The sequence below is a fragment of the Hemiscyllium ocellatum genome, chromosome 15 (genome assembly GCF_020745735.1).
Source record: "Hemiscyllium ocellatum isolate sHemOce1 chromosome 15, sHemOce1.pat.X.cur, whole genome shotgun sequence".
Classification (NCBI taxonomy): Eukaryota; Metazoa; Chordata; class Chondrichthyes; order Orectolobiformes; family Hemiscylliidae; genus Hemiscyllium; species Hemiscyllium ocellatum.
Window position 1 is genome coordinate 51,716,080 of NC_083415.1, and position 26,994 is coordinate 51,743,073.

Here is a 26,994-nt window from a genome sequence, read left to right on the forward strand (position 1 = left end):
ACATACATTGATTTCACAGTTGCAGCATGTGCTGACAGCATACACAAACACCCTGCATGCACTTCAACCAAATTGGCATGTCTCAGTTGAACTGGCAAGTTTATCTGTCAAATCAATGGTGTGTGTTATCGGTCAGGGGGTCCTACCACAGTAAATCAAGATTATAATTTGCATTCTAGTCAGGGCTTGAATGTGGTTCATTAACTGCTTAAGGAGGGTCAGGAAGCCTGTACCACTACAGTCCCTGAAGTGGGCAACCATAAAACCTGTAGGTCCAGTTTAGCCAGTCTTTTGGGGGATGGGAGGGTGGTGGTTCTTCCAAGGAGCAGCTCCGTGAAGGTGCCACCCTCATAATAGAGAAATTGGGGAGTCAGTCTGAGAATTGGAGGTAGCATGCTGGGATGCAGATGAGACAACAATTGTGACGACAAAGGTAAGGACAACTTGTGGAGGGCTGAGCTGTTGTCTTTGTGTGTATGTAGGTTGAGGAGTGGTAGTTTTCACTATAAATGGTCCAAGAATGAGATGAGGCCAAGGATAGGTCACCTGTGTGGCTTGTTTTTGAAATAGTAACAGATTTATGAACATGCACTTGTGGGATATGCAGCATTCCTTCTTTTGAAGGATAGCAAATTTTATTGAACAAGGGAGTAGAGAGCCTTCTGGGACATTAACTCGAGTACGGCCAGTGACCCATCAATGCTTTGGGAGACCACCAAGGCTTATTTAAGGAGCAGGAAGAGGCAAAGAGGAGAACAGCAACGTATGCCTGAGGCCCGGCTGAAGGCAGCCGAATCGGCATATTGTGATAGACCATTTGTGGCAAAGTGACAATGGGTCACAGCTCTCCAGGCTACTCTGAATTCAGTACTTACCCAGGTGGCAAAGAGAGAGGTCTCCTTTGCAAAGTAAAGTTTATATGAATCTGGTGATAAGCCAGGTAGATACCTGGCATTTCTGACCAGGAAAAAAAGTGCCCCACAATCCATTGTCTCCAGTAGGGAGGGAACTGGCATCATCACTCAGGAGTCTAAAAAGATCAATGTCATATTCAGGAAATTCTACATGGCGTTATACTGATCGGAGGGTTATGAGGATGGAGTAGGCAGTAAGGCAGCTTGGTTGGAAGTGCCTGTCCTGGAGGATGGGACAATTCCTTTTAGGTGGTCACAAAAAGGTTTTCTTGAGTATTTTTATTACCCCTGCTTTCCACCAGCTGAATAGAGCTAACTTGTGCAATTGATTGAAAGGATAAAACAAGATCTTCAGTGTTAGGAGGGTTGCCAATATTGTGGTTAGGTGGAATAGCCCTGATAAAAACGAATGTTCTTCTTCATCCTCTCCCCCATGAGAATGCATCCATTTGTCATTGCCCAGATAAGTGCTGCGGAGACTCAATGGCTGGCTTGGATCCTTCATTTGGTGTCATAGGCGCCCTCTTAAATTCACAAAGTTTCAACTCCGACAGGGTATCTCCCCAACTTTAAGCAATACCAAGTAGGCGTCTTATTGTCCTATGCGAGTGACTGGGTGTGGAAGGATCCGATGTCGATATGGCTTAATGTCAAGGCTTCCCAGGCAAGGTGACCTCTCCTTAATTTGCTGTTTATGGATAGGTTGAAATCTGTTGCTGAGCATTGTAGATGCCCAATTATTATCAACTTAGTCAAAGCATGGAGGATGATGTGGCAGGGTGAGGGCAATTGACATAAGACTTCACTGTTCACCTGCTTAGTTGGAGCCCCAGGAATTCACGGGGTGGTGTAGATTAGTGACTGAGCACATTCCTCTGGATTTTCTTATGAATGTGGTGCATCAGAAAACTATTCTATAAGACGTGCCGGTCCTTTTTTAAACTACATAGACGCTGACTTGTCAGCCATATTGACTAGGGCCTTCATATAGCCATGAAGGCCAGATTTGGCAGTCTGGGAGTCCTGGAGGGAGGAAGCTTGAATAAATACGGGTATGTTAACTGAGCTTTTGCAGATGGGAGCCTCGGTGGAGGTGCATCAGGTGGTGTAATTTAATTGAAGTTGATATTATCAAATTTGACCTAATCTATATTAGGTTGGGTTAGCCTAATATAATTTAAGCTAATTTAAACTAATTTGTAAAGTTAATTTATCTATGGAATTGTAATGTGGAAAGATTGTTCCATACTTTGTGATCGTGGCCTATTCAATTTTCTTGTTGGTGTTCCCATTGTCAACTATAGTTCATAAATGCTGTTTGGAATATTTATCTATAAATTTTGCCTCTAACACTGACGTGTAAATAATGATGCAAAACCTGCTGTGCTGCAAGGGAAATAATAGGGCTGCCTGAATACTTAAATTTCCAGTGCACCTGTTCCTGATTAACACAAACAAATGTTCATTCCTGCATCCCTCTGTCAGTCACTGCCTCATGCTACCAATGGTATTGGTATTACTTCTTGTCCCTGGCATGGCGTATTGACCGTAAATACTACCAAATACTATGACTGCCCATTTCCATTTCTTTAACATGAGCTGTTTCCCTTTTATCTCAGCACATCTAACGTGTAGTCTTAGAGCTTAGTTGGTGACCTGCTTTTCTTGCTCCTTCAAAGTACAGTTCATTCCAAAGTCTGTATGCATCTTGCAGAACAGCAAGTCACACTCTCTCTTTTCAGTCCTGTTTTCACTGTTTCAGGTTCCTCAGTACTTAACATATTAAATTTTATATCTGAACATCCTACCCTATCTCTAATCTCCTTAGCTCCCTCAAATTCTCCAATTCCAAGCTTCTGCCATCATTTGTTTTCCTTTTTTTTAATCTTACATTATGGATTGTGCTTTCAACTACCCAGGGCACAGCCTCCAGAAATTCTTCCTAGACCTCCTACCTGCCCCAACCTGTCTACGTTTTTCTTTTAAAACACCTCTTTCTCAGCCCTCTAATTCTTCTTCTGGCTCTTAATTATTTTCATTTTTGTTTGTGCTTCAATGAAAAGCATTTCAATCATTTTTCTACATTAAGGAAAATACAGAAACAGATTTATGTTTTTTCCCACCATACCTTCCTTTTGGTGTCATCTTAATTCTTCTTCCTGTTGATGTGGCATTGCATCCCATCAGTTCGTACAATTGCTAAATTTTCACTGTTCTCCTTTGGACAGCACGAACCTCTTGTTTTTCATTTGCCTTGGGCGTCCATTTCCCACTTGCTGCACCTGATGCACATAACATTTTTCCTCTTAATACTGTCAGATCACTGTCTTAATTGGATTACATTTCTTCTGACAGTTAAGAAAATCCATTGTTAAGTCTCTGTAAATGAAAACTTTTCTGTTCTTTCCTAAATGATTTGTACAAATTAATCCTTAAATAGATATTTACTTTTTGCATGGCAAACCATAACCATGAACACAGGTCTTGCATTGGTCACATTCCTGATGAAGGGCTCTGGCCCAAAACGTCGAATTTCCTGTTCCTTGGATGCTGCCTAACCTGCTGTGCTTTAACCAGCAACACATTTTCAGCTCTGATCTCCAGCATCTGCAGACCTCACTTTTTACTCACAGACTCATAAACCAAGTGTATAAGTTCAGTGTGTACCAGACTTAGCTTGTCATAAAATTGTATCTCAAAGGGGCGAACTATATCAGGCTTAAATCTTTTCTTCAGACTTTACTGTCAACCAAAGCATTACTGTCCAACTTGATTTCTCCTTCCATGCCGGAAGGCTTTGAACTGTCTGTGAGGATATATCAAAAAGCAATGTTTTTCAGACTTTTTTTTTGTTTGGCTATCTTTCATAGTTGATATATTAGGAAATTAATGGGGTTACTTGAACTGTTTACACAATATGTTAAGTCCAATCTGGGTTGGCTATCTACATTTGAATTACCAATTCATAGGCTTTGTGGAGACAACCTTGTTTGGAGTTAGCTATCGTGTATGTTTGTGATACACAGCTCCTCAGATGTTGCCACTGACAAAGGATCCAAACAAAAAGTGATGTAGCTATTTTGGAAGCAATCCAGCAAAACCAAACTCGGGGAAGCCTAGTTTCTGTTAATTGCTGATGGACTGCTACAAAGGGGGAGCTGTTGAAAAAGACTTTCTGAATTGTGAACTAAATTCACAAACTCAAGTTGTATCAACTCTGAAGAAATGGCATTATCTGGTCACTTATTGAGAATTACAAAAGTTGTAGACATGTAGGAAATATTTTACCATTTTTATCATTAGGTTGGAGAATCACATTTGATTTTAACCTGAATCTTAACCAGCTAGGTTTATGTTTTGAATTTAAGATTGCAGGCTAATTCTGTGAATTTCTTTCCTTAACAACTTTCCCTCTTTCAGAAAATAAATAGACGGCTGCATTTGTCCAAAACGAAGCACAGTAAATTCAATGAATCTGGTCAGCTGGCATTCTTCTATTTGTTCTCCTTTATCTGGGGTGGAAGCATCCTGATTGGAGTAAGAATCTATCTTTGTAATAATTAATTTTATAATTTATATTATATTATTGACGTTGTAATTTACTGATTTTCATTCTCTCCCTCTCTCTCTCTCCCTCCCTCTCTCTCTCTCTCTCTCTCTCTCTCCCTCTCTCTCTCTCTCTCTCTCTCTCTCTCTCTCTCTCTCGCGTCTCTTTCCTCCCTCCCCTCTCCAGGAGAAATTTACCACTGATCCTACTCTCTTATGGGAAGGATATCCACACACACACATGTTGTAAGCAAGCTTTTCTAAATTTTAGATAAAATGAAAATATTTTGTGTTTAATAAGTGTTGAGAGGTTCTGGAAGAAGAATCATGTTGAAAAATTCATTAGGAATTTGAAGTACTTTTATTCTATTTTTAACTTTTATGATTTCTGTTTAACTGTTCTCATAGAATGAGTATTGTAAGACCTTGTTTTATGCCAGGATTTTGTTGCAGGATATCTGCATGTGAAATTGTTGACCAACTGTGGCTTTACCTGTCCATACTTTTCTGCTTGTCAAAATACAACATGTAGACCTTTCTGAGCTGAAGTAGATGACAGTATTGCTGACATGTTGGTGTGACACTTATGCAGCATAGGCTAGGATTGGAGTGTGAAAGCAGCATTAATTAAGCAATATTCTACACAACTAAACAGTTCATTCCCCTATGTTCCCTCCATGTATGAACAGATAGTTATAATTATAGAGATGTTCAGAATGGAAACAGACCCTTTGGTCCAACTCATCCATGCCGACCAGATATCCTAAACTAATTTAGTCTTATTTGCCATCACTTGATCCATATGCCTCTAAACCCTTAGTATTCATAAACCCATCCAAATGCTTTTTAAATGTTGCAATTGTACCAGCCTGCACCATGTCCTCTGGCAGCTCATTCCATGCACACACGCTCTCTGTGAAAAAGTTGCCTTTTAGATCTAAACTTACATGCTCCAGGGCAAGCAGCCGCTCTTTTTTTTGTTTTTTTTGTAGATATTTTTATTGAAATTTAACATTTTTGCAAATTTACAAAAATAAACAAAACTCTCAAATACAAACATTGATGTACAATTAAATCATATATACAATAGTCATAATTTAACAAAGAAAAGAGAAAGAAAGAAATCAAAAGAAGAAAACAAAGAAACGAAAAAAGAAAGAAAAAAAAACTCACCTTTCTACTAATCTAACCTATAACTAACCAGAGTGTATACCTAAGTCTCTTACATGCTCGGAATGTATAAACATCAAATATAATAAAACCCGTATTCGCGCAGGATTCCTCTCCCAAGGGGCCCCGGAGCAGCCCGGTCTGAAATCTTCACTAAATAAAAGCCCTTGTTAGGATAGCCGAAATATCTGCATTTATATAATTCAAAAAGGGCTGCCATATTTTATAAAATAATTCAGTCTTTCGGTGCACCATATTTGTGAGGAAGTCAAGGGGGATATATTCCATAATTAATCTGTGCCAATTTGAAATTCCAGGGGGGCCCTCAGCCACCCAGTTCACCAAAATATTTTTCCTTGCACAGAAAGAGAGAATAGAAAATAGTCTCTTCCCATGCATATCCAGAGATGAGAGGTTCGAAAAGCCCAAAAGGAGAGATACAGGGTCCACCCTAATTTCCGTTCCTAAAATTTATGTCAGGGTATTTGCCACTTTAGTCCAGTATCTGCGGATTTTCTGACAAGTCCACAGACAATGTACAAGAGTACCCACCTCTATTTTGCATTTAGGACACATTGGAGATGCTCCTGCCTTAAATTTTGCCAGTCGAGCCGGAGCTATATGGGCCCTATGAAGTATCTTTAGTTGGATAGCCTGAGTTCTGTTACAGATAGCAATTCTTCTAGCATTTTCCCAAATGTCATTCCACATATCCTCAGAGATTTCTAGCCCCAAGTCCTGCTCCCATGTTTTAAGCAGGTCATCCATGTCTGCTGAGACTCCATCATGTAGCAAATGGTATATAGTACTAACGGAGGATGCCCCCGCTGGTCGTAAGACATTACGTTCTCTGTCTGATTTATAAAGACTATCAATTAATGTAGTCTTCCTCTGTATATAATCTCGAACTTGGAAGTATCGAAAGAGATCCCCATTAGGTATTCCGAATTTCAGACGCAGCTGCTCAAAGGACATCAGGATCCCATCTTTAAATAGGTCCCCTAAGCATGAGATGCCCCTGGATCTCCAGAGTTTAAAGGTGGCATCTGTAATCCCCGGTTGGAATCCCCATGCGCCTACTATCGGTGCATGGGGGGATGTTTTATGTGAGTTACCCTCATTTTGCCGCATTATATTCCAGGCCTTAATTGTGTTTAATATTATGGGATTTTTACAGTGGTCTGTAATGATTTTCCTCTTATCTGAAAATAAAAGGTTAATAAGTGGGTATTTTACTTGGGAGGCTTCGATATCCAGCCAAATTGATTGTGGATCAGATGAAACCCAATCAGCTATGTAACTTAGTAGGGAGCTTAACTGATATTTCCTAAAGTCTGGGAAGTCCAGTCCTCCCCTTGCCTGTGGAAGCTGTAGCTTCTTCAGCTTAATAAGGGGCCGTCTATGGTTCCAAATAAAGGAGCCCAACCAGCCATATAATTTACGTAGGGCTAGCCTTGGCAGCATCAGCGGGAGCATTCTCATAGGATATAAGAGACGGGGCAGAACATTCATTTTAATTAATGCTATTCTACCTAGCCAGGAAGTCGGAAGGTCTCTCCATCGCTGGAGGTCCTGCCTTATCCTTTCCATTAATTGTACAAAATTAGCCCTATACAGCTGATCAAATACTGGCGTAATAAAAATACCTAAATATAAGAAGCCCTCCAGGGACCAACGGAAGGGAAAAGGGGATCCGTCCATTAAGTGGGGTATCATAGCCAGACCACCCATTGGCATGGCTTCCGATTTTGAAAAATTAATTTTATAGCCTGAGAATGCACTAAATGTATTAATAACTTGAATTAGACGAGGCACTGACATTAAAGGATTACTGAGGAATAAGAGAATGTCATCTGCATAGAGGGTAATTTTGTGTTTACCTGTACCAATCCTCGGGGCCGTTATATTAGGATCAGTCCGGATGGCTTCTGCTAATGGTTCGATTATCAGTGTAAACAACAATGGTGAGAGAGGACATCCTTGACGGCAGCCCCTACCCACACTGAAGCCATCCGATCTTAACCCATTAGTAATAACAGCTGCTTTGGGGTCATTATACAATGTTGAAACCCATTTGGTAAACACCTGTCCAACGCCAAACCTTTCCAATGTGTAAAATAAATAAGACCATTCAACCCTATCAAATGCCTTTTCCGCATCCAATGAAATTACTACTCCTGGTATCTTTCCCTGATGACAGGCTTGGATCATATTCAAGACCCTTCTGATATTATTGGATGATCTGCGGCCCTTAATAAATCCCGTCTGGTCCTCCTTTATAATATATGGCAGTACCCTTTCTAGTCTTAGTGCTAACATTTTTGAGAGAATTTTAAAGTCTACATTTAGTAAGGGTATTGGTCTGTAAGATGCACAATCTTCTGGGTCTTTTCCTTTTTTGAGGATAAGAGAAATATTTGCTGCTTTCAGCGTGGGCGGGAGACAGACTTGACTATGCGCAAAATTATACATATCCATAAGTGGGTCAACCAATATTCCTGTAAATTCTTTATAGAATTCAGCTTGAAAACCATCCGGGCCCAGTGCTTTTCCGCTCTGAAGTTGCCTAATTGCCTCAAGTATTTCTTGGACTGTTAAAGGGGTATTTAGGGCCGACACCTGTTCCGGAGTCAGGCCCGGGAGGTCAAATTTTAAAAAAATGACTGCATCCTCCTAATCCTATCTTCACAATCCTGCGATCTATATAGTTCAGAATAAAATTCTTTAAAGGTCGCATTGATCTTTTTATGATCATGAGTCAGGGTACCTGTACTTTCCTTGATGGTCGGAATAGTTTGAGGGGCTTTCTTTTTCTTTGCAAGAAATGCTAAGTATCTACCCGGTTTGTCGCCATATTCATATAATCTTTGTTTCGCAAATAATATTTCCCTTTTAGCCGTTTGAGTAAGCGCGGTGTTTAAAGCTGTCCTAAGAGCTGTAATCCTCTGCAATTTTGTGATAGAAGGTCTATCAGCGTATGCTGTTTCGGCTGCTTTTAGGCGAGCTTCGAGCAGACGCTGTTGCTCTCCCTTCATTTTCCTCTGGGTCGCTGAATAGGAGATGATCAAACCTCGTGCATAAGCTTTGATGGTCTCCCACATCATTGACGGATTGCTAGCCGTACCAGTATTAATTTCTAAAAAAGTTTTAAGTTCTTGGGAGAAGTACTTTAAAAATTTGCTATCTTTTATCAGGAAGGGGTTCATACCCCAATGCCGAGCAGATGTCCCATTGTTCTTTACCTTAGTTTCCATGTATACAGCGGCATGGTCAGAGATTGCTATAGTACCTATTTTACAGGTTGCTATAGAGTTTAGAAAAATCGACGGGGCAAAAAACATATCAATTCTTGTGTGACATTTATGTGGATTAGAGTAGAAAGAAAAATCTCTACCCTGTGGATGGAGACATCTCCATACATCTACCAATCCTAATTCTTTATTCAGGTCCGCCAGTTGTCTAGATCTGGGAGACACTCCAGCGGCACTCTTGGGAATCCTGTCTATTTCCGGATCCATAATACAATTAAAGTCTCCCCCTATAATTGTATGACGGGCACCAAAGGCCATCAGTTTTGAAAAAGCTTCCGTTATGAATTTAAAGGGGTGTGCCGGGGGGCAGTATACATTTAAGATCCCATATTCCTCTCCATTTATGAGGGCTTTAATCAAAATATATCGTCCAGATTCGTCTTTTATCTGATTTAGAATTTTCAAAGGGAAGTTCTTCCGGACAAGGATAACGACTCCCCTGCTTTTTGAATTAAAAGAGGGAAAAAAGGCCTGATCAAATCCGCCCTGTCGTAATTTTAAGTGTTCTTTATCCGACAGGTGTGTCTCCTGTAGGAGAGCTATATCAACTCTCTCCTTCTTAAGATTTGATGATATTTTCTTCCTTTTAACTGGCGAATTACTCCCCCTGACATTCCAGGTGCACCACTTAACCGACTGTTCAGCCATAATCATCTGGACAGATCCGAGACCCCTCGGGAGGGGAAACCCTATCTAGAACATCCCGAGCATGGAGCATACAAGATTTACAAAAGTAAAGATTCTCTGATACACTCAAAACAATATAACAAAAAACTCTTTCTAAGTATAAAAAATATAAAACATTCCGAATTGGAGATTTTCTCCCTTGTTCCCAGAGAGCGTCACTTCCTCTCCCACAGTCCATCTTACCCTCTTCCAACCAGTGCCCCACCCTTGACCCAGGTGTTCCTCAATAAAATGAGGAGAATTCAAATATAATATAAAGCTAGAGTTAACAGTGAATACCCCACCCCCACATCTAAATATATTTGGGAATATTAATACCATATATAAGATTACAATCTCAACATGTAATACTTAAATATAATACCACAAAATAACAGGGGAAAGAAAAACAACCCCGCTCCTAAAAACAGAAGTAAAATAGAATAAGGTAACCACCTCTCCCCATCAACATTAACCAAACGCCCCAATATATATACACACATACACACATAGGGGGAAAGATAAGAAAAGATGAAGGGATGTAAACCAAAATAATGGGAAAGGCAGACCAGCGTCCACAATCTCTTACAGTTTATTTAAGAGAGTCCAAGAATTCCTTAGCCTTCTCCGGTGATCCGAAGTTATATATGGATCCTTCGTGGCTAAGGCGTAGCGTCGCTGGATATCGTAAGGAGTACTGGATATTTAAGTCCCTTAAACGCTTCTTCGCCTCATCGAATGCCTTCCTCTTTCGGACCAAAGCTGGGGAGAAGTCCTGGAACAGCATGATCCTGGATCCTTTGTGGGTCATAGCTTGGGGATCTGTTCCCAGATTTCTTGAGGCTTCCAGGAGCATCTGCCTCTCCCTATAGCTCTGCAGCTGGAACAGGACCGGGCGTGGGCGCTGGGTTGAGCCGGGCCCACGTACTGTGACCCGGTAGGCCCATTCTACCCTTACCTGGCCTGATCCATTATGCAGATTTAAAAGTTGTGGCAGCCAATGCTCTAAGAATGCTGTCAGCTGACCTCCCTCTTCCTGCTCGGGCATGCCCAACAACCGAATATTTTTTCTACGACATCGATTTTCGAGGTCATCAATGTGGTTTTCTAGGTTCTGGACTCGATTCTCGAGAAAACGGATGTGGTCGGCTGTTGATTTTATCCCAGTCTCTGAGGCTGCGGCCTTCGACTCCACCTCTCTGACTCGGCACTCCAATTCCTGAATGTCTCTGCCCTGCTTCTGCAGCTCGGCTGATAGTGCTTCTCTGCTCTGCCGAGACTCATCGATAAAAGCATCAATCTTCGCCTCCCACCTGCCAAACATCTCCTCAAAGCTCATCTTCATTGGTAAATCTCCTGCAGTAGCTGAAGACACCTTTGTTGCAGCTGAAGAGGGAGAGGGTGGGGGAGGGGTCCCTGCTTTCTTAGAGCCGCCTGTTCCCTTCCCTTTACTCATTTTCCAGCTAGTATTAGACTATTTAAATGTACTAATAGGTAACTATTTAAGGTTAACAACTATTATAAATGGTTTAGTGAGTGTGGTGGGGGTGGATAGCCCACTTTTCCCAAGTTTTGGGTAGAGCACTGTGGACTCGGTCTTGCTGGGTCGCCGCCATCTTGGATCCCTCAGCAGCCGCTCTTTAATGAAATACTGGATTGTAATGAGTCATAATGGTCCAGGAGCAGAGACCTTGGAATGCAGGTTCATAGTTCATTGAAAGTGGAGTTGCAGGTAGATAGTTTGGTATGCTTTCCTTTATTGAGTATTGGGGTTGGGAGGTTATGTTACAATTGTACAGGACATTGGTTAGGCTGCTTTTGGATTATTGTGTGCAGTTCTGGTCGTCTTCCAATGGAAAGATGTTGTGAAATTTGAAAGGATTCAGAAAAGATTTACCAGGATGTTGCCAGGGTTGGAGGATTTGAAGTATAGGGAGAGGCTGAATAGGCTGGGTCTATTTTCCGTGGAGCACTGGAGGCTGAGGGCTGACCTTCGAGGTTTATAAAATCATGAGGGGCATGGATAGGATAAATAGACGACAAGGTATTTTCCCTGGTGTAGGGAAGTCTAGAACTAGAAGGCATAGGTTTCAGGTGAGAGGGGAAAGATACAAAAGGGACTTAAGGGACAACTTTTTCATGCAAAGGTTGGTGTGTTTATGGAATGAGCTGTCATAGGAAATGGTGGAGGCATCTGGATGGGTATATGAATTGGAAGGGTTTAGAGGGATATGGGCCAAGTGCTAGCAAGTGGGATCATATTAGGTGAGGATATCAGTTCGGCATGGACAAGATGGACCAAAGGGTCTGTTTTTGTGCAGTACATCTCTGTGACTCTTAATTGGCATTTTTTGGAGAGGAAGGGAAAAAGAAAGAAATGATTAAATGGTCAGCACTGCTGCCTCACAGCCCCAGAGACCCGGGTTCAATTCCCACCTCAAGCAACTGTGTGTGGAGTTTGCACATTCTCGCCGTGTCTGCGTGGGTTTACTCCGGGTGCTCCGGTTTCCTCCCACAATCCAAAAATGTGCAGGTTAGGTGAATTGGCCATACTAAATTGCCCATAGTGTTAGGTGAAGGGGTAAATATAGGGGAATGGGTCTGGATGGGGTGATCTTCAAAGGTATGGTGTGGACTTGTTGGGACAAAGGACCTGTTTCCACACTAAGTAATCTAATCTAAATATTATTAAATATGATTAAAACTCTTTTTGTATTCCAGCTCCTTTATTTTTTCCCTATGAACAGGCAGTGTTTTCTGTTAAACCTTGGTTGAAGGGCTCACTCATTGACACGAGATAACAGTTTTTGGATGAAGAAATTAATCTTTCGGAAAAAGATTGATTTCACCTAAACACGGCTGTGATTAATTTAAAACATTGATCATTTGAGGACGTTGATTCAAAATACAACTCTTTTGGGCATGAAATATTATCTCTCTGGTTCTCTCTCCGCTGATCTGTTGAATTTTCCTAGTACATTCTGCTTTCATGCTCTCCCTGTTTGTTTAATATCTTTGTTCTCTTAACAGCTTGCTCCACTGCCTCTGTCCTGACCATTAATTTTCTATCCCCTCTTAAAAGGAACCCCCAGTTCTCCTGGCTTCTTCTCCTCTTTCCTACTAAGCCTGTTTTGAAGCAATTGACTGCAGTGCTTTCATGGGTATTAGCGTTGAAGTAGCCAGTTTCATCTAAGTTTTGTTGATTGTTAGTGAGCTGTTTCTCTATAAGAGGCATATCTCTATATGTCAAAAGTGGGGTTCAGGGTCCTATTTGAAGTTCACTAAGATAAAGGTAGTAACATTTGCGCTTAGTTTTCTATTCCTTGAACTTTCAGGGACCGCTAATGAGAAGTCAGGCAGGCAGTTTTCAAATCTGGCTGCTGATGCTGCAGCATGGAAACTTTCACACAACACAGTACAAAACCAAGTTCAAACTCTGACCACTCCCCAGCAGACTGACTGTCTCCTCCATAATATTGTAGTTACCATTCAATGTCTGCCATCTGCTTTAGCATAATTTTTTTTCTAGACTTGATGGAACCAAGTCTCGGATACTGACCTTGTTAGTAGCCAATATCTGCTATCTGTGCAAATGCAATGCTCTTCCCTAGTGCCGAAGTGTCTGTAGACCTTTTTGACAAGGAGCCAACCTGCATTCAACTTTTCGCCTGGCCCCTCAATTGAATAGCTTGTTTAGTCTGTTCTCCTTTTAACACAAGATTTTACCTGTGTTACAGAAGTTATGTTTAACTCTAAGTTCCCAGTTCAAACCTTTTGATCCAAAATTGACACAAGAATAAAATAAAAATCATGAAAAGACAGCAGGGGTTTAAGAAATCACTGTTAAAGAATCTCTTAATAAAAACGGACTTGGGTAAAGTGGTTAGTGTCTCTTTGTCTGAGCCAGCAGCTCTGAGTTCAGTCCCAGCTCCAAGACTTTAGTATCAAGTAAGGTGGGTTCAATTGTGGCCAAACATCTTGTGTATCAATTGATAAATCTTTTGAACATTGGTAAGAGTGGGAGATCTCTTTGGCCCTTCATGTGATGGAAATAAATTAGAGCCTCTACCATCGTTAGCCAAAGCTCCAGGCTGCAAGGTGCATGTGACAGTTCTGAAGAACTGTCACAGGACCAGAATCACTAAGTCTGTGGAGAGAAATCAGATGCTGCCAGACCTGAGATTTTCCAGCGATTTTGTTTTTTTTGATATAGGTAAAAGTGAATGTTCTGACAACATCTCTGACTGTTGGGGCCATGTAGCTTAGTTGACTGGAAAGTAGATGTGGATTAGATTACTGCCAGCAACATCTGGTTTGATGCCTTTGGATGGGTTGAGTCCTGCTTCTTTGCTCAAGCTCTGTCATGTTTATATATTGTCCATTGGTGAACTAAGATAAGCAAATCACTTTTGTTAGATCCTGAAGAACTGAGCTATTTGATCTCTGCTGGGAAAACGGAAGTGATGTTGCACTGGCACCACTGGCCTTAGGAAGTGAAATGTAGCCCTCCGTATTTCCACTTTAAAACACTATTTAACCACTCCAATTAGAAAGTGAACCTTTGGGTATATTGGATGAGGAAACATTGGGGTAATTTTAGGTTTAGGTTTACTTGAATGAGATACCAGGCTACAACCAGAAGGCTGGGGGTAGTGGTGTAGTTCAAGCTTATTAAGAACAAGTTAGATCACATTTTATTAGTAAGGGTATTTAAGATTATGGAACAAAGATAGCTAAGTAGGTTTGCGAAGATCATCCACCATTGTCCATTTTAATGATGGAACATGCTCGAGAAGTTGAAGACCAACTCCTCTCGTGTGTAAGAACGAAGGCTTTCAAACCCAACTTGGACAGAGGACATAATCGATTCAGAGCAACCTGATTGTATACAATGTGATTCTTGCAAAATGCATTTTCAATTAAATTACTTCTAACCAATCATCCATTTGCATGTATTTTAAAAAAATTGATCCATGTTTTGCAAAAATCTGAAATAAATTTGATATGCACTTGCTATACTGTTCATTTCAATCTTTTATTTGGTTCAGTTTTCAGGTGAAATTTTTCTACATTTGCCAGATTGCCTATTGGCTCCATGCATTACCAGAGCTCTATTTTCAGAAAGTTAGAAAGGTAATTGTATACCTATTTATTATTACTCATACTATCTCAATAATCTAATCAGGTAAAATCAAATTTGTTGATGAAATTTGCATATAGTGCAAAAAGAAAAATGCCATAAATGGAAATCCAAAGTAACAGAGTAACTCGGTGACCTTTGAAGGAAATCGAGTTTGGACGTCTGAAAGAACCCCTGAGAAACTGGCACCCATTTAATGCTGAAAAAATGTTGAATTGCAATAAGATTTTATTGAACCCATTGTCTAATCTTTTGCTCATCCTCTCTCCACATATGGAATGATCAGGCTTGTTAATGCATTCCCTCAGAGACTGATCGGGTAACCAAATTCAGAATACTGTAGATAACAAGAGATTGAAAATATTAAAAAGAATAAGTATGATTTATTGCACATGTGGTAGGAAATAAAATTGAGAACTAGACTACATCAAGTTCAGAAGGGTGGTGAAAAAGTAAATAAGAGAATGGAGAAAAATCTAACATAAGAAACTTTTCAAGTCTTAAATAGGTGTAGAGGTAGTAAGAGGCATGGGAAAGTAAGGAAGGCAAGTAAAAGGTAAGAATTGCAAATGTTGAGCCAAGCAGCTACATAGCAGTCAGTTTACCTTCAACATTTTAGGAAGCATCTCAAAACAATAATTTGAAACCAGATTAATAGTCACCTGGACACGTGTAGGTTTAACTCGAGACCTAGTTTGGATTTCTTCTGGGAGAATCATATTCAACTAGCTCACTGGAGTTTTCTCACCAGAAAACAGACAAGGTTGATCAGGGCAGTGCTGCTGATGTGGTCTTCTAGAAGGCATTTGATAAAGTGTTGTTATGCAAGTTATAGCTCATGGAATAATAAGGGACAGTTGCAACATAGATATGTAGTTGGCTGAGTGATAGAAAACAATAATGGGTACTGCATCCTTTTTGGACTTGGGAAGTATTGTGGTGGAATCCGTCGGGGATCAGCACAGTAATACCCCTGTTATTCCTGATATTTATTTGAATTTTGGGTACAGGGTACAATTTTCAAGTTTGCTGTGAAACTTGGAGGTTAGTGTAGAACTTCTGAAAGACATTGACAAGTTGGTGGCAGATAATGTCTAAAACTCAAGTGTGAAGTGATAAATTTTGATACCAACATTGTGAATAGATGGAGTATAACTCGAGTAGATGCAGGTGCAGAGGGACCTGGTTGCATATGATGTCAGATTATTGAAGATGGTAGGACAGTTGGGGAGAGCAGTTAAATAATTCAGGCTTTATTAATAGGGATGTAGAGTACAAGTGCAATGAGGTTATGTTGAACTGATTGCACCAGCTGAGGCCAAACTTACAATGTGTACAATTCTCGGTGCCACAGTTTAAGATGAGTTTGAAGGTAGTGGAGAGCATGCAGGAGAGTCTTACATGAATTGTTCCAAGAATGAGGAATTTCAATTACAAAGATATGTTAGAGAAGTTGAGTATGTTCTTGTGAAGAGAAGGCCAGAGTGTGGTGCTGGAAAAGCACAGCAGGTCAGGCAGCATCCAAGGGGCAGGAGAATTGATATTTCAGGCATAAGCCCTTCATCAGTAATGAGGCTTGTAGGCCGTGGGTAGCTAAGAGATAAGTGGGAGGGGCATGGGGCTGGGGAGGAACGCAGCTGGGAATGTGATAGGGAGATGAAAGTGTGGTTGAAACTGATAGGTCTGAGGATGGTGGAGCGGGTAGGTGGAAAAAAAGATGGACAGGTGAAGAGGATTGTACCGAGTTGGAGACTTGAGACTGGGATAAGGTGGGAGGAGGGGAAATGAGGAAACTGGTGAAATCCACTTTGATCGTGGGTGGTTGCAGGGTCGCAAGGTGGAAGATGAGGCCGCCTTCCTCCAAGCATCTGGTGTTTAGGCTTTGACGATCGAGGAGGCCCAGGACCTGCATGTTCTTGGTGGAGTGAGAGGGAAAGTTTGTGTTCAGCCATGGGCGGTGGGACTGGTTGTTGTGGGTATCCCAGAGATGTTCTCTGAAACGATCCGCAAATTGGTGTCCTGTCTTCTCCAATGTAGAGGAGACTACATCAGATGCAATGGATACAGGTAGATGACGTGTGTAGAAATACATGTAAATTTCTGTTGGATGCGAAAAGATTCCTTGGTGGAATGGGATCCAAATCCTAACCACCCAACGTCTGCAGGAAGAATCCCCATCTTCTGCTTTGGGAAGCTGCAAAGGGATCAATGTGGATTTCACCAGTTTCCTCATTTGCCCTCCCCTCAACTTATCCCATTCCCAAGCCTTTAACTCAGCACTGCTCTCCTTAACCTGTCCAAGTTCCTTCCCACCTCTCCGCTTCACCCTCCTTTCTGACCTATCACTTTCACTCCCACCTTCATCGACCTATCACGTTCCCAGCTACCTCCCCCCTTCCCCCAAGCCACTCCCATTTATCCCAGGTTCCCCCCCCCCCCCCCAAACACTTCATTCCTGGTGAAAGATTTCTGCCCGAAATGTCAACTCTCTTTGCTCCATGGATGCTGCCTGACCTGCTGTGCTTTTCCAGCACACTTGACTCTGATCTCCAGCATCTGCAGTCCTCACTTTCTCCACCGAAGAGAAGTCCAAAATGAGATCTGATTGAAGTATTGAAAATCGTGAAGTTTAAACTGTAGACATAGTAAGTGGGAGAAAATATTCCTGTGCATGAAAGAATTGAGAAGCGAAAAGTCTAAAAGAAGCAAAAATCATGTGAGGAATAACTTTTACATATAGAGTTATTAGAGTCATAGAAATGTACAGCATGGAAACAGACCCTTCGGTCCAACCCATCCATGCCAACCCGATATCTCAAACCAGTCTAGTCCCACCTGCCAGCACACGGCCCATATCCCTCCAAACCCTTCCTATTCATATACCCATCCAAATGCCTCTTAAATGTTGCAATTGTACCAGCCTCCATCACATCCTCTGGCAGCTCATTCCATACATGTAGACTTATCTCCAAAAACATATAGTCAAGAAAGAATCCACTATACTCACTACTGTAGCCTTTCTCTTCTCCCTTTTAAAACTGCTGTTGTTTTGACTTTTTTTTCCAAAGTTCCGAAACAATGCAACAGCATATAAAACAGTAATTGCTGCTCCTGGAATTCGAGGAAATCCCCTCCAACACCTAAAATACATCAAAAAAAGAATAGCTGTTATAGCCAGAATTTTTTCCCGTCCTCCTCTTGGATTACCCAGAATCCTCAAGGTGCTGCCCACGTGTGTGTTGGAGACAAGTTCAATCAAGAAATTGGAAGTTCATTGAAAATGAAACATGTGCAAGGTTATGTGGAGAAGGCAGGACAATGGCACTGAAAGAAATGTTGATTGGGAGAGCTGATGCAGAAATAATGGGAATAAAGGTGACCCCTTGCACTGTAACAACAATTCTATTGACATCAGTCTATGCAGAAATTTTCTTTTCTACTGTTGTTGAGAGGAGGATCCATGATTTGACTTGAAGATTTTTGTGTATATTTCCAGAATATGGAGAACAATCAATAAATCTTAAAAATTGAAGCATCATTTAAGACATTAATTATCTCCAGTAAGGAATATTATATAGAATGATTTTGAATGCAAGGACATAATGTGTGGGCTCCTCCTTTTGTTGTAGCTGTAAGGTATCATTTATTTTGCTGCTAAGTTATGTTTGATTTTGTTTTCCTTTCTTGAAGTCCTCCACACCAGTCCTCAGTCGGAAAATAGGCAGGCAGTTGAGTCAATCAGTTCCAAAGGATACACTAATCCAGTTCTTCTTTATTAGCTAAAAGTTATGCAAGAGTGACTTCAAACAATACATCTGACTTCTCCCTGCTTGCGAGAGAGAACCTAGTTTCCTCTCTGTTTCATCTTCTGATGACATACCTGGCATTGGGAACAAATCCTCTGAGGAACGGAGGCAAATGTACACTTGTTTTAAGGCACACATGATGTCATTTAGACAACTTAGTTTTTGTTCCTCATGTGTTTCAAATTATTGAATCTTACAGGAGGATATCGCTCGACAGCTGTACTACATTTGCCTTTACATATTCCATATTACTGGTGCCTATGTATTAAAGTAAGTTTTTAACATGTGCCTGATGCAATTATTTTCTTAAAAATTGGGTCCGATTATCATGATTTGGATTTGTTTTTGTATAGTGGAGTTCCTAACTGTTTTTAAAAAATACTCTCCGTTTTCCCTCTACCTTTTATTACTATGGAAAATAATGGGTAATTGGGTTTCCCTTGAACAAGGAGAACTCTGATCTTCTGTTCATGAGTGCAAGAAGCCCATTTTTTATGACATTCCCTATGTTTTGTTTCATTTTGGATCTTTATGGTGTTATTCTTGTCCTCACAAAAGTCGTCTTATTTTGAAAAGAAGCAGTGTGTAAGGAGAGCTACCTGTTGAACAGTACACTCCTCTTGCATCCCTTCTTGGGCTGTCACCTCTCTGCTACCTTTTACACATTGTTCTCCTTGCATTCTATTTCTTTTCAAATCTTCTGATGCCAGACAATATAACGAACTTCAGCGGATTTTAAAAGAAATGTCACACTGGTACACAGTGAAGAGTTATTAATTGTAATCCTCTTGTTCCCTGCAACTTGAACTGTTAATATTTGCTTCTGAAAACTCATGTAAATGATGGAGGCAAGAATAATGGAAATTTATTTGTAATATATTGGTGTATATATAGCAAATAGATTATACTGCAGCCAAAGGCTGGATCTTTTAATATTTCAGCTTGTCATCTAATCATATTGATTAGAAAACTTATTCAGACAAGTTGGCTCACTGACCACTTTTCTCACTCTAACCATCAGTATAAAGCTGAAGTTTTGGAATAAGATGATTTCTCTTTCTGTTAACTTGTTAAAACATATTGCTTGCTTGTTTGGATATAGTATAATGTAGTTCTATATTCTGCTTCATATATGTTGAACCAAATGCCAACCAGTCAGCAGATTATCTTCAGTTTCTAAGATAATGTAACCAATGTTTGACATTTTTGTTCTCCGATAGTAAATTTATTCAGAAGGTCACATGGTTAGTTCTACATTTGACATTCCATTACAGATGAACTCAGGTTCCACAAGGTGTGCTTGCTTCCAGATAAATGAGCTTTTAAATTTTTATTGTAATGTTATTGAAGAAGTGGACAGTGAGGTTTTTGAAATAATTGTTTTTTTTGCAATTTTGATCAATTTACTGTCTTCATCCCTTTTTGCTGTGTTTTTCAGTGCAGTAAGGATAAACTTCATGTCCAGTCTGACAACAGACAGCATCTGTCCTTTGCTAACTTCGTGAAAAGTTGATACCAGGAGTAATTAATTATGTGAATTCATTTGGATGTTTTACGGCACAGTGATAGTGTCCCTACCCTGGACCAAGAGAACATGGATTCAAATTCCACCTGCTCCAGAGATCTGTAATAACATCTCGGAATAGGCTGATTAGAAAAATTTAAAAATTTATGAAGCAGATTCATTCTGGGGCTCTTGCAGCACAGTTAGTGTCCCTACCTCTGAACGAAGATGACTGTTTCAAGTCCCAACTGCTTTAGAGGTGTGCAGCAATATCTCTGAATAGGTTGATTGGAAAAATAAGTATAATCCAGGAATGGGACCTCTTGTGGCACAGTGGTAGTCTCTCTCCCTTTGGACTGGGAGGCCCGAGTTCAAGTGCCACCTGCTCGAGAGGGGTGCAGTCATGTCTCCAAATGAGTTGATTAGAAAAATAGGTTAAATGATTTTTTAAAAAATTGTGGTTGATTTACAGAGGGTGTTCTGTTTGGAATAAAGTTGATAGTTTGACTTATGTTCAGAAGTACCCTGCATTCTTGTATTTTAAGGCTTTTTTGTTTATCTTCACAGTCTTCACAGACTGGGCTTGATTCTCTTAGTGCCGCATTACCTGGTAGAGCTCTTGTTTCATGCATCACGATTGTTTTACTTCAGTGATGAGAACAAACAAAAGGGGTAAGTACATTTGTGGACTTACTTGAGTATGAACAGTTTGCTCTTTTTCTGTCCTTTAACCATGCACAGAACCATAGAAATGATGTAATACAAAAGGGGACTCCATGTTAGAGTTTCTGCCTCCTGTCACAGAGCTGGTCCTTTTTTTTTCTAAATGCTGTTGCTTTTTCTGAAGCATAGAGTCATAGAGATGTACAGCACAGAAACAGACCCTTCAGTCCAACCCGTCCATGCTGACCAGATATCCCAGCACAATCTAGTCCCATTTGCCAGCATTTGGCCCATATCCCCCTCAACTCTTTCTTTTTGTTTACCCATCCAGATGCCTTTTAAATGTTGCAGTTGTACCAGCCTCCACTTCCTTCCATACACGCACCACCCTCTGCGTGAAAAAGTTTCCCCTCTGGTCTCTCTCATATTTTTCCCCCTCCCACCCTAACCTATGCAGTCTAGTTCTGGACCCCCCCCAGGGAAAAATACTTTGTCTATTTATCCTATCCATGCCCTTTGTGATTTTATCAACCTATGTGAGGTCACCCCTCAGCCTTCAACGCTCCAGGGAAACCAGTCCGAGCCAATTCAGCCTCTCCCTATAGCTCAAATCCTCCAACCCTGGCAACATCCTTGGAAATATTTTCTGTACCCTTTCAAGTTTCACAACGTGCAATATTCCAAAAGTGGCCGAATCATTGTCCTGTACAGCAGCAACATGACCTCCCAACTTCTTTACTCAATGCTCTGACCAATGAAGGAAAGCATACCAAATGCTACTTCAAGGAACTATAAACCTGCACTCCAAGGTCTCTTTGTTCATCAGCACTCCCCAGGACCTTAGCATGAAGTGTATAAGTCCTGTTCTGATGTGCTTTCCCAAAATGCAGCACCTCGCATTTATCTAAATTAAACTCCATCTGCCACTCCTCAGCCCATTGGCCCATCTGATCCAGATCCCATTGTCATCTGAGGTAATCTCCTTCGCTGTCCATACACCTCTAATTTTGGTATCACCTGCAAACCTACTAAGTATACCCCCTATGTTCATATCCAAATCATTTGACAAAAAGTAGTGGATCCAGCACTGATTCTTGTGGCACTCCAATTGGTCACAGGCCTCCACAGGATACTGTGTCCCTTTTTTTTCAGAGGGGTCATAAAACAGTTCAGGCTCCGAAATGACTGGTTTTGTACAGAGATGGAAAGAGTTTTGGGAGGTCTTTGTGTTTATCCATTAACATGATCTGTTTATGGATAAACCAGCTTTCACATTTTCGAAATAACCTGTATAATGAAAGTGGAGTGCTCAGTCGTAAAATCAGAAGTCTTGTTTGAGTCAGTTCAGTAGGAGCTGTGTGGAAATAGGAGGAGAAAAGTGAGGACTGCAGATGCTGGAGATCAGAGCTGAAAATGTATTGCTGGAAAAGCGCAGCAGGTCAGGCAGCATCCAAGGAACAGGAGAGCCGACGTTTCGGACATAACCCCTGAAGAAGGGCTTATGCCCGAAACGTCGATTCTCCTGTTCCTTGGATGCCTCCTGACCTGCTGCGCTTTTCCAGCAATACATTATCAGCGCTGTATGGAAACAGGCTGCTAGACTCTCTTTCCTTCTGCCCTTCTAACTTAGACTGGTAAGCCTCTGTTTGTTTTACTCTGTTTAAGGTGTTTGTTTATTGGGAATGTTGTGTATATTTGGAACAGCATAATTAAGTCAAGTTTGGATAGTCTGAGTTCTGTGGATATTCCTGCTTCATTCCATACTTCTGTGAATAAATCTTTGACTGTTTTAAAACCTGGTAGTCAACCTATGAGTAAAAAATGAGGTCTGCAGATGCTGGAGATCACAGCTGCAAATGTGTTGCTGGTCAAAGCACAGCAGGTTAGGCAGCATCTCAGGAATAGAGAATTCGACGTTTCGAGCATAAGCCCTTCATGCTCGAAACGTCGAATTCTCTATTCCTGAGATGCTGCCTAACCTGCTGTGCTTTGACCAGCAACACATTTGCAGCTGTGATCTCCAGCATCTGCAGACCTCATTTTTTACTTGAAGATTTTAACCTACTGCGAATCCTCTTACAAGGATGCCTTCCTTGAAGAAGCTCTCTTCCTCCCTCTACAAGGATTTCAGTGAGTCCCTCTCTCAAAAATTCCTGATGAAGGGCTTATGCTCGAAACGTCGAATTCTCTATTCCTGAGATGCTGCCTAACCTGCTGTGCTTTGACCAGCAACACATTTGCAGCTGGTAGTCAACCTAGCCTACTTACTCTCGGTAATTTTCACTGTACACTGAGCGGAATAAATAACAAAGTTATGGTCTGGGCTGCCTGCTTAAGAATGTTTTGACTGGTATGGCCTAGTCCATAACACTCCACTAACTTGGGTACCAAATTCCAGTTACCTACCACCCTTGTGTTTTTTTTCTTAAAAAGAAATGCTCATGTCCCCTTCTAATCCTTCTGCCACTTAACCTGAATCCATGTCCCTAGTGTTTTGAATTCTCTGCCAAGGGAAACAGGTTCCTCCTGTTTATTCTATTTCTGTCTCTCACAATCTTGCATATTACAATCACATCACCCCTTAGCCTTTCCCTGTTCAGCCTCTCCAATCCCTTTTGTAGCTACAATTCTCCACCCTTGGCAATGTTCTAATAAATCGTCTCTGTACACTCTGTGGAACGATTACATCCTTCCTGTAATGTGGTGACCAGGACTGCATACAATACTCCAGTTTTGGCTTCACCAGTGTTTTTGTACAGCTTCATTATATCCCTACTTTTGTAATCTACATGCAGATGTTGCTCCATAACACGTCAAATTTATCCAGTACATAAATTATTGGGCTTTTCCTTTAAGCCAAATTGGGTTTGTAAGAGCAGAAGTAATGACAAGTTAAAAAAGGAGAGTTCTTGGAAAGAAAGACAAGCAAATAATAAACCTAACAATGACAACTGAAGAATACTAAATATCAAAAAATAATTAGAGTTGGTGGAAATGTACAAAGGTGAATGAGAAGATTTAATAAAGAGGAAGAATGTACGAGTGAGATATTATCTGTTTTTGAACTTGAGTGGGAATGCAGGTGTGTTAGTGGTGAATGTGGAACAATTGTTCAAGGTAACTAAATAAAGGAATTAGTCCTGGATTAGGCAGCAGAAAACTAGTGGATCCTGATAGTAAGCATCATCTGCTGCTGATGGAAGTTAAAAGATTGAAAACATTCTTACGTCCCTTTTCACGTCTCAGATGTAAATTGAGAGATGGTTAAGTTCATAAAATATAGGAGCAGAATTAGACTATTGAGCCCTTCAAATCTGCTCCACCATGCAATCATGGTTATGCTCCTCACCCCTATTTTTCTGCTTTTTCCCCATAGCCCTTCAACCCATTACCAATTAAAAATCTGCCTAACTCCTCCTCAAATTTACTCACTATCCCAGCATTGGATAGTGAATTCCACAGATTCACAACCCTTTAGGAGAAATAGTTTCTCCTCAACTCCGTTTTAAATTTGCTACCCTTTATCCTAAGACTATGACCTCTTGTCCATGAGAGGAAGCATCTGCTCCATGTCTATTTACCCTTAAGCTTTATCATTTTGAATTTGATCTCCCCTCATTCTTCTAAATTCCAGAGAGTATAGGCCTAAAGTGTTCAATTTCTATTCATATGACAAACCCCTCATCTCTGGGATCAATCTAGTGAGCCTCCAATGCTACTGTGCCGTTCCTCAACTAAGGGACCAAAACTATGCACAGTACCCCAGGTATGGTCTCACTAATGCCTGTATCGTTGCAATGATACTTCTTTACCTTTTATATTCTATTTAGTTCTAAAACCAACATTCCATTCACTTTATTATATGCTGCACAGGTAGTTTTCTATAATGCCATAGTTATATTCCAGTGAAATCTCACTTAATAGAAAAATCATTTAATGGAAATAATGGAGCTTATGGGAAAAGTGGGGTTAGGGGCAGACCAGCAAAAAAAACACGGTTACTCGAAAATTACGAAGTGTAATGCCAAGTAGAGCACAAACTGAATGAAGGTTGAAATCCTATTTATTCATGAAACAAAAGTAAATTGAACGTTGTGCATTTAAGAAATGTGAGAAAGCTGCTCTGTTGGCAGCTCTCACTGGCACGTGTAGAAAGGCATGAAGAACGGAGCTCACATCCTGCATATGCAGAAAGTCACAGAGACTTTGCTGACATCGCGCATGTACAGAGCAACACATGGACTTTGCATGCACAGAACTGCACAAAGATTGGTACCGACATCATGCATGTGAGGGCACCGGCTCGTGCGTAGAATGAAGTGTGCAAACCAATCCCTGCTGGAATCACACTATTGCCAACGGAAGTAAGCATTCTCCAAAATACTGTTCCCTAATTCTTCAGCAATGTTATACCCAAATCACACTGCTAAAATATGCATTATGTTTCCTGAAACTACCTATACCTGCCTGCTAGTTTTCTGTGACTTGTGAACGAGGACACCCAGATCCCTCTGTACCGTAGCACCCTGAAGTCTCTCCATCACCTTCCCATTTTCGTGACCTCACACTTATCTGTATTAAACTCCATCTGCCACATTTTAGCCCACTTTCCTAACCTATCTATATCCATTTGTAAGGTTCTTTATTTCCTCATTGCAATTTACAATCCTGTCTATTTTTGTGTCACACTCAAATTTGGCTTTTAGGTCTTCTATCTCTGTATTCAAGTCATTAATGTAGGTTGTCCAAGGACTGAACCCTGTGCCATCCAGGAAAAAGGCCATTTAGATTAGATTAGATTCCCTACAGTGTGGAAACAGGCCCTTTGGCCCAACAAGTCCACACTGACCCTCTGAAGAGTAACCCACCCAGACTCATTTCCCTCTGACTAACGCATCTAATCCATGGCCAATTCACCTGACCTGCACATCTTTGGACTGTGGCAGGAAACCGGAGCACCCGGAAGAAACCCACACAGACACAGGGAGAATGTGCAAACTCCACACAGACAATTGCCCGAGGCTGGAATCCAATCCGCGACCCTGGTGTTGTGAGGCAGCAGTGCTAACCACTGAGCCACCCCACTGTTTATCCCGACTGTTTTCTGTCCATCGACCGGTCACCTATCCAAGCTAATAAATTATCCTGGATCCCATCTGATTCAACCTTGTGAATTAATCTTTTGTGCAGTATGTTATCAACACCCCCTGGTAGTCTAGATTTATTACGTCTGTAGGATCTCCATTGTCCATCTTGCTTGTTACATCTTTGAAGAACTCAAGCAAATTAGTCAAAACATGATTTGTCCTTCCTAAATGCATGCTGACTCTGATGGATAGCGTTTTGACTTTCCAAATATCCTGATATTGCTTTGATTCTAACACTTACCCAACAACAGATGTTAAACTAACTGGTTTGCAATTTCCCATTTATTGCCCCTTTCCCTTTTTGACTAAGGGCACTGCATTGAAACTTCTATGTCCAGGCAGGTTTGGAATATTACACCAATTGATCCACTATCTCTGCTGGCAATTCCTTTACCCTAGAATGTAGACCATGAGGCCTCGGGGACTTAACTGCCCTCAGTCCCAATAGTTTGCTGAGTACCTTTTCCCTATCAATGTTGTTTGTTCGAAGTTCTACCCTTTCTATTGCCTCTGACTTGTCCATTCCAATAGGAATGGTATTGTTGTCCTCCTCCATGAAAACTGAGGCAAAGTACTGATTTAGCATCTCTGCCATTTCAGTGCTCCCTGCTATTAACTCTCTGGTTTTATCATCCAAGGGGTCAACGTTCACCTTTGCAACTCTGTTCCCTTTTATATATCTATACTTCTGCTATACTTCTTGACATTTTGTGCTAGTTTTCTTTCATAATTTACCTTTGTCCTTGTCATTAATTTTGACTATTCCTTTGCTCATGTTTGAAACTTTCCCAATTTTCCAGCCTGTCACTGACCTTTGCAATGTGATATACCTTAGTTTTTGAATTTATATTGTCCTTGACCTCCATGTGTCACCATGGATGCTTTTTACACATTTTCCTCAGTGGGATATATTTTAGTTGTGAGGAATTGAGTAGTGTTTGAACAGCTGCCACTGCTCATCCACTGTCTTTCTTTTTGGCTTTCCTGCCCAATCTACTCAGGCCAAAGCTGTCCTCATGCCTATGTAATTTCCTTTGTTTAATTCTAGAACACTAGTGTGCAACTCCCCTTTCTTAGCTCCAAACTGAATTTTGAATTCTGTCCTACTACAGTCACTACTCTCGAGG

The 26,994-nt window shown here is 40.9% G+C and overlaps 1 protein-coding gene across 2 annotated transcripts in view; it reads left to right on the forward strand.

Moving 5' to 3' along the window:
- LOC132822981 (translocating chain-associated membrane protein 1-like 1) overlaps positions 1 to 26,994 on the forward strand; it is a 107,495-nt gene that overhangs the window by 65,585 nt on the left and 14,916 nt on the right. For both annotated transcript variants that reach the window (XM_060836474.1, XM_060836475.1), the window contains exons 4-8: positions 4,335 to 4,451; positions 4,648 to 4,706; positions 14,656 to 14,740; positions 18,753 to 18,823; positions 20,625 to 20,729. In XM_060836474.1, coding sequence (XP_060692457.1) covers positions 4,335 to 4,451; positions 4,648 to 4,706; positions 14,656 to 14,740; positions 18,753 to 18,823; positions 20,625 to 20,729 — 437 coding nt within the window. The remainder of the gene's footprint in view (positions 1 to 4,334; positions 4,452 to 4,647; positions 4,707 to 14,655; positions 14,741 to 18,752; positions 18,824 to 20,624; positions 20,730 to 26,994) is intronic.